Source organism: Lolium rigidum, chromosome 2, assembly GCF_022539505.1.
Source record: "Lolium rigidum isolate FL_2022 chromosome 2, APGP_CSIRO_Lrig_0.1, whole genome shotgun sequence".
Taxonomy (NCBI): domain Eukaryota; kingdom Viridiplantae; phylum Streptophyta; class Magnoliopsida; order Poales; family Poaceae; genus Lolium; species Lolium rigidum.
The window spans coordinates 24,194,394-24,202,285 of NC_061509.1; the positions used below are offsets into that span (position 1 = coordinate 24,194,394).

At 47.1% G+C, this 7,892-nt stretch overlaps 1 protein-coding gene across 1 annotated transcript; it reads right to left on the bottom strand.

The window, feature by feature from the left end:
* Window positions 1–2,138: 2,138 nt before the first annotated feature.
* Window positions 2,139–6,160, bottom strand: LOC124691435 (ABC transporter F family member 1-like). The gene is made up of 5 exons (XM_047224719.1): window positions 5,835–6,160; window positions 4,886–4,959; window positions 4,593–4,803; window positions 4,224–4,458; window positions 2,139–3,458 (listed from the first exon to the last, which is right to left on the bottom strand). The coding sequence occupies exons 1-5, from the start codon at window positions 6,030–6,032 to the stop codon at window positions 2,398–2,400; spliced, it is 1,779 nt and encodes a 592-aa protein (XP_047080675.1). The 5' UTR covers window positions 6,033–6,160; the 3' UTR covers window positions 2,139–2,397.
* Window positions 6,161–7,892: the final 1,732 nt, after the last annotated feature.

The following is a 7,892-nucleotide window of genomic DNA, read 5'->3' on the forward strand; positions in this document are numbered from 1 at the left end:
GCTCCTGGACCTGCAGACGCCACCCAATGCTGCTTACACTTCCACGTGGTCTTGGTCAAGGTAGTAGTGGAACACAAGAACAGCTACCGAAAATGCGTTGTCACTTATGAAATGGGGCGCAAGTGAAATCTGAGCCATTGCATGTCATTGGGATGTTCACCAGTGGGGACCGCACATGTGACCACTCATATCAAAAGATTCTCTTCTCCAACTACACTATAAATTGAAAAACGAGCACAACTTTCACGCAACAAATGTAAATTTGATATTGTTTGCATATTTGACTTCCTCGCGGCGAGCTCGTGAAAATGAGTCTAATATTTAATATTTAAAATTTACTTCATGACCTATATCTATAGAGTCCTCTATTATTTGCGCATGAAATTTCTACGACATGACTATGTAGTCCTGCGATATGGCGTGCTAAATTTATAGAGTCCGTCCAAATTTATTAGATGGTACATACAGTCCTGTCAAAAGTACTGTTAGTTTTACACATATAACAGCTGTAGATTATCTTTTCATGTGAGGTCGTGCCTGACCGAATCTCAAGACACATAAATAACATGAACGGTTATGATATCACCTTCGCCCCATTTTGCATGCACCATCTGCGGGTCGAACAACTACGCTCATAGACAGGCCCTCGCCTGCGTTTACTCGTCACAGACGGGGGCTTGGGGTGATGTAATCTCAGCACCGCTTCCACCATCCAAGGATCTTATGGTCAAGCCTGCGGTGCTGGTTGGGAATTCTCTCTACTGGACGCTTGCCGCGGATCAGAACTCGATTGGAATCCTCGAGTTTGATCTGGAGAGGCAGGGGCTAGCTACGATAGAGGTGCCGGTGCCCGTGGGCAGGTTTGCCAGCAAGAATTGCGAGTTCTGGGTTATGCGAGCAAAGAGTGGTGGCATCGGTTTAATCTCCGTGTCAGAAGCAGACTTCAGAGTCCAGTTATGGAAGAGTAGGAGGAAAAGGAAGACTGGTTGTACTGGACCTTGTGGTGGTGGCGGTGTTGCTTCATGGAAGCCAGGAAGAACTATTCAAGTTGATAAGCTACTTCAGCTCAACTCTGAGGAGAAAGGGAACCTAACAATGCTAGGGTTGGCTGAGAGCAATAATGCCGTGTTCCTGTGGACAGTTGCCGGTCTCTTCATGGTGCAGCTTAACACATTGCAGTTCAAGAAGGTTTTCGGCACCAACATTTCCGAATGTTATCCGTTCGAAAGCGTGTATACAGCAGGTATAACAAAACCAAGTTATATTTCACTACTTCAGGATCCAATTATGGAAAAGGAAGAGGAAAAGGAAGACATTTAAGTTCTTATATGTCATGTAGTTCTATTTCTGTAGCAATATTATTGTGCTGTAGTACGATTTCCAGGGCAATCACAGCCGATGCCACGAAAAGGCCTTGCCCAAGCTCTGTCATCTGTGAGTGGGCTAGCTCCACTATAAGTACTTGCTCCGTGTCAGCTACCCTTAGTTCGCTTTATGCCATAACTCTTAGATTGTGAAAAATAACTCTTTGGACATACTGGTTTTCAGTATGTGTTTGGATGTGTTTCCTTTTGAGATAAGTGTGTTTTTTCTAAATGGGAGGGAAGTATATGTACAGTTTTCTTAAGAGCGGAATGAAGTATACATACATGTCTTTGAGAAAATAAGTACACATACTTTGTTAGCTCTTTATTGACGATGAACTGATCTACTGAGATGTTTACAGGAATTGTGACAAGATCATAGAATCGTAGGAGCCAAAAATTGTGTCCTGGATCAAGAGAAAGATGGAGTCCATTTGAAGATTTTCATCTTCTTTATCCAAGCTTATTTTTTCCTTCATCTGCACAGAAGAGTTATGGGGAGCAAACAAAGGGAGTTTGGAAAGTAATGTGAAGCCATTTGTGCCCGGTCATGGATGCACAACTTAGCTTCCAGCAACTGGGAATCAGATCATGTGGCTTTGAATATACAAATCACATATTTTTTTATCCTTAGCCATCTGTCATGGTTGTATCTATCTAGCTACTACATCTGCATACTCTTGTCATGACAATATATTCTACCAGGTAATTACAGTAGCAGCAAACACCATATCTTATTCACAAGTGACATACCACACCATACATTAGACATGCAAGATTCAAATGTTCATGAACACTGTTGTACAGTAACTTATTCAGGTTACACGCATCTGATTGGTGCCGTGTCGTGCCGCGCATACATAAGGTAGGCAGCAGCATACTACCAACTATCAGCATCATCCGTCATAGCATGCACCGGATTCCTTCACGGTAACCACAACTCAACACCTAGGTAGCTATACATCTTCTCACCTCAATACTAGCTAGCTCGAGCATTCATCAGCGGACACACTCAAGTAACCCAACTCAACCCTCAGTCCTCCGACCGGCCGGACTTGCTCCTGAGGTGCTCCTTGAACTCCATGATGTCACCTCCCCACCGCGTCACTGCCTGATTCTCGCACACCCAGATCTCCTCCGCCACCTGGTTGATCAGCCGGAAGTCGTGGCTCACCAGCACAAGGCCCCCGTCCCACTCCCTCAGTGCCTCCGCCAGCGAGTCGATCGTCTCGATGTCCAGGTGGTTCGTCGGCTCATCCAGCAGCAGCAGCTGCGGCTCCCGCCACGCCAGCCACGCGAAGATCACCCGGCTCCGCTGCCCATCCGACAGGTTCCGCATCGGCATCACCTGCGCCTTCCCCGACAGCCCGAACCTGCCGATCGCTGCGCGCATCCGCTCCTCCCCGTTGCCTGGGTATTCGTCCATCATGTACTGCAGCGCCGACACGTCCAGGTCAAGCTTCTCTGCCAGGTGCTGGTGGAACTGCGCAATCCGCAGGTGGTTGTGCCGCCGCACCATCCCGTCCAGTGGCGCCAGCTCCCCCGTCATCAGCTTCAGCAGCGTGCTCTTCCCCGCCCCATTCGGGCCCACCAACGCCACCCTCGAGTCTAGGTCCACCCCGAAGTCCAGCTTCCGGTAGATCAGGTTCTCCGGCGTGTACCCAAACGTCACCTCCACAAACTGCAGCACTGGTGGCGGGAGCTTGCCGACATCTGTGAAGCGGAACGTCAGTATCCTGTCCCTTGCGACCTTCTCCGTCAGCCCACCGCGCTCCATCTTAGCGAGCGTCTTCTCCTTGCTCTGGGCCTGCCGTGCAAGCTTCGCAGACCCGTGACCGAAACGGGCGATGTACTCCTTCATCGAAGCGATCTGGTCCTGCTCCCACCTGTACTGCTTCATCTGGTTCTCTTCCAGTTCTGACCGTGTCTGCACATACTGGTCAAAATTGCCAGTGTACAGCTTAAGCTTCCTGTTCTGCATGTGGATGATATTCGTACATACTCCATTCAGAAAATCTTGGGAGTGTGATATGACAACAAGTATACGGTCAAATTTCTTTAGTGTTTCTTCCAGCCAGACACATGCCTCAAGATCTGCAAAGAATCACAAAGCTTTAGTTTTCATACAAGCATACTTATTTGTTCAGAGATCGTTTAATGAGCATTTACCAGTCAGCCTCAAAAATGTCTCAGCTTAGGGAAAACAGGCACATCACAGGTAAGCAGTAATCGTGCTATTTACAAAAATGTTACTGCACATGTTAAAATATACACATGGCATTTATCTCACTAAAATATCTTCTACTTAAAAAGAACGCAAGGTTCCCAATTCCACTACCCAGGTACCTTACGTTCTGCTGCCCCGCTGCTCCTACAGCTAGGCACCACTACTGAAAGTACATATACTGCTCATCAGAACAAATGAAGTGATGACAGAAGCTTTGACCAAGGAAAATTAAAAGCATTTATACAACTACGAACTCATCATACACTGGGGAGAAAATTTTCAGAACTTATGTTCCTTTTTAATTTCATTAACAACAGACCACCCTTTACATATGGACATCACCTAGAAATTAAGCCTAAACTTTGTTCTGAAGATATAACCCTCAAACAAGCATAAGGGGGATGCATTCATTGACACTCTAAATCAAATTGTAGATATTGCATTGGAGTAAATACATGGTGCAGCCAAGAAGCGTGTCCCATTTTCACATTCAGAATTGGCCAATGCTGCACATCTAAAAGGACCGAGACCTCATAAATTCGGTCACAGGGAAAACACGCTGTTTTGTAATAAATACACAGAAAGCACCAGATCGACTTTACTTGTAACATATGGGTTACACAACAACTCACCGAGATGATTGGTAGGCTCGTCAAGCAAAAGGATGGTCGGGTTCATGAACAGAGCTCTTGCCAAAGCAATTCTCATGCGCCAACCACCAGAAAAATCCCTAGTTTTCTTGGCCTGCATCTGCTTGTTAAAGCCTAAGCCAAACAAAATCTCAGCAGCACGCTTCTCAGCGGTGGATGCATCAATAGCTTCTAACCGCTCATACACGCGCTCCAAAGCTTCACCTCCACCATCATCCTGAATTATGCCAGCAAAGATATTTGTCAGAATATCTTCAGAAAGTTTCATCAGCTTATAAAAGTACAAAACAGCAGAAGGAACAAGCTAAACAACATGATGATAACAACAGATTTGATTGATTTGAAACATACTTGAGCAGCCAAAACTTCAGCTTCCTTTTCCAGCTTGACCCTTTCCTCATCACAACTGATGACCGCTCCGAGCGCAGACATGTCTGAAGCCTCAATCTCGTGGCTGAGGTGGTATATATCCATGTGCTCAGGAATAGGAAGCTCTCTGCATCCTATTGCTTTGAGAAGGCAAGACTTTCCACAGCCATTCAGACCAAGCAAACCATAGCGCCTGGGATGGAATAAAACCCGTTAAACAAGATCACAGAAGTCAGATGGTTGGGAAAAGTGCGATGATGGCATTATTGTAATACCTGCCGTAGTTGAGCTCCAGCTCCGTGTCAACGAGTAGATCGTGGCCGTGGAATGTCAAAGTGAGAGACTCTATCTGCAGGTGGGGCGTTCGACATAGAAAATTGTGTTAGATCATATATCATGTACTATTAGTGGAAAAAATACAAGTTAGCAGGCATATTGCAGAGAATGAAGGGCGCGAACAGCACTTTATATGACTCTGACTCTGAGGGTAAGAGTGGCACAATGTTATATGACCGACAAGAACTATAGAACAGAGGGAGTAGGTCCTAACTCTTGGATCAACACGACAAGTATTATGGAACGGAGGGAGTAGTCCCCTAGGATAAAATAACAGGAGTGTTTCAAATCACCACACTGGAAAAGTGCACTGATCATTTCGTGGAAGAAAAATCCTAAGGATTATAATCCTAGAAATATCATATGAAAATCCGACCGTATAATCCGAAGAGGGGACCTAAATGTGCGGCGTTAGACGATGAACCGGATCCAGTCCAGCCATGGACAATTTCAGAAAATGGTATAATATCCCTGATCTAGGATTACTGATCTGGTTGGGGGGGATCAATGGCAGCAGAAATATATTATTATATTTGATGCAACAAAATCGTCATACAATACTATAGAATCTGAGACTGAAGAGGAGGCATAATTTAATAATCAATGCAACGAATCAGGCCAAGCAAGGGGTGTGCTTATTTATTGCTAAGAATCAGTAGCAGACTCGACCAGTGAATTACTGGCTCTGTTCTGTTCCGTTCGTTTCTTATCATAGGGGACGAAAGTACTAGTCTTTCCGGGGATGTGGACATAATCTAGAACCCGGGAAATATGCACAGGAAGGCGGGTGAGAACGGATGATGCATCTAATTAACGCCAACAATATTGGAAAGATAATCTGTAACAATAACAGCAGAGTAAGAGGATGAGCGGGGCGGCAGATCTCACGTGGATGTCCCTGGAGAGCGGGTGGGAGGTGAGGACGGCGGTGCAGGTGCGGTCGGAGAGGTGGACGGCGGCGAGGGCGTCGGCAGCGGCCTTGGTTGAAGAGGAGGTCGACGAGGAGGTGGGCACCTTGGCGCCCCTCTTTGCGGCAGCAGCGGCCTTCTTCTGCGCGGCCTTCTTCTTGCTGGCCTCGGACACCATGGCTGGCTGGCCGGTGACGAGTGAGGCAGGGAGATAGGTGGCGCCGGCGAGGGGTTGCCGGAGAAGAAGAAGGAAGGATGGTGTCGTGTCGTCGTGGGCTTGGCTTTCCTTCCAGAAACCTCTTGTGCTTCGACACAAATTGCCGACTCGTGTTGGGCTTTCCTCTTCTTTTATTGTAAAGCGAAGCTGGGAGTGATGGTGATGGGCCGATTTTGTATCCCTCAACTACTCGCCACGCGTCCACCAAAGTTCCAAAGCAAAACAAAGCAATGCAGAAATGACTTGCTAGGTGTCCATTTGGTATGCTCCACCTAAATCGCCTAATTTTCTAAATCCAGTCTATAAAGTGTGTACATAATGACACGAAGACGGTCATTTGCTTAATTGCTTCGACCAATTAGTACGAAACCACGGTTGCAAGTCGAGGTGTCATGACCCGAATCACCTGGCCAAGTGTCTTTAACTCTCAGTATACTGCTTTTCTACGTTGCTATTTACCGCGTTGTGCTCATGTGTTGATCTACCATCCAACGGCAGAGACTCCTCCAACATCGCTATTTAAAATCCGACAAGATAACTTTAGGGCATGTACAATGCAGACGCTAGGGTTGATTAGGGTTGATTTCCTAATCGTTAGTTTCGATTCCCTGCCGATCGGGGGATTTTACCCAGCGTCGCTGCTAGTTGTGGCGTCGGCGCTCTGTATTTTGCTCCACAAAAATTACTATTTTTTAGCGACAGGAGCGCTCAAACAAATCTCCCCAGAAGCCTCAATTAGCGACTCCGTTGGAGCGATGGATTGTACATGCCCTTACACATGTCACTTTAATCTCACCTCCGTGTTGTTTAGCTTCCTCCTCCTCCTCCTCCTCCTCCTCCTCTCCCTCCCTCCCTCCCTCCCTCCCTCCCTCCCTCCCTTCCTCTCTCTCTCTCTCTCTCTCTCTCTCTCTCTCTCTCTCTCTCTCTCTCTCTCTCTCTCTCTCTCTCTCTCTCTCTCTCTCTCTCTCCCTCTCCCTCTCCCTCTCCCTCTCCCTCTCCCTCTCTCCCTCTCTCCCTCTCTCCCTCTCTCCCTCTCTCTCTCGTGTTCCGGTTTAACCCAACACACCTCTATTGAAGTGTGGTGAAGCATTCCTCTTTAATCGACTATGTTAGTGAAATTGATCCATGAAGTTAGGCTTAATTTATGTTGCTCTACTGAATTCCGTCAATAGTTCTTAGTTTTGAAACTTAGTCATGTCAATTGGCACTAGAGCTTGCAGTCACGGATGAGACCGAGATTGTCGAAGAGACACTAGCAACCTAGATCCTATCGGTGTCGACTGCTTCATTCTTGATTGCCCTTACTCGTGATGTAGTTCATCCTCGTCCTTCACGGGTTGCTCCCTGGAAAAAGTATTGTGAACCCTGAACTCGTAAAGGTTCGGCAAAATGAAACCTGAGCTCGAAATCCCTGGCGTTTGTACCCTAAACTATGCAATCCCGGTCTATTTTGAACCATGTCCAGTTTTCCAAAAAAAAAATGAATAAATTGCTACTCCCACTCACTAAGATGGCCCAGACGTCATATGTACCATCTACCTTTGGCTGTGCATCCACGAGGATAATGAAAATGGTGCACGGTGTGTGCTAGCGAGAAAGCATAGGCATGGACTCCCCATGGACTCTACGACACCGACGTCACCCACACATAGAGCCATAGGCATGCTCCTTATGTGCATCTGCAACATGGGTGGCGCTGGGCGGCATAGGGGGCGGGTCACAAGGGGACATCCTTAACGGCACAACAACGACGTAGCGGGCGGGTCGTAGGGGCGGCGCACGGGTGGGTCGTAGATGGCGGCGCAGAGATAGCGAGCAGAC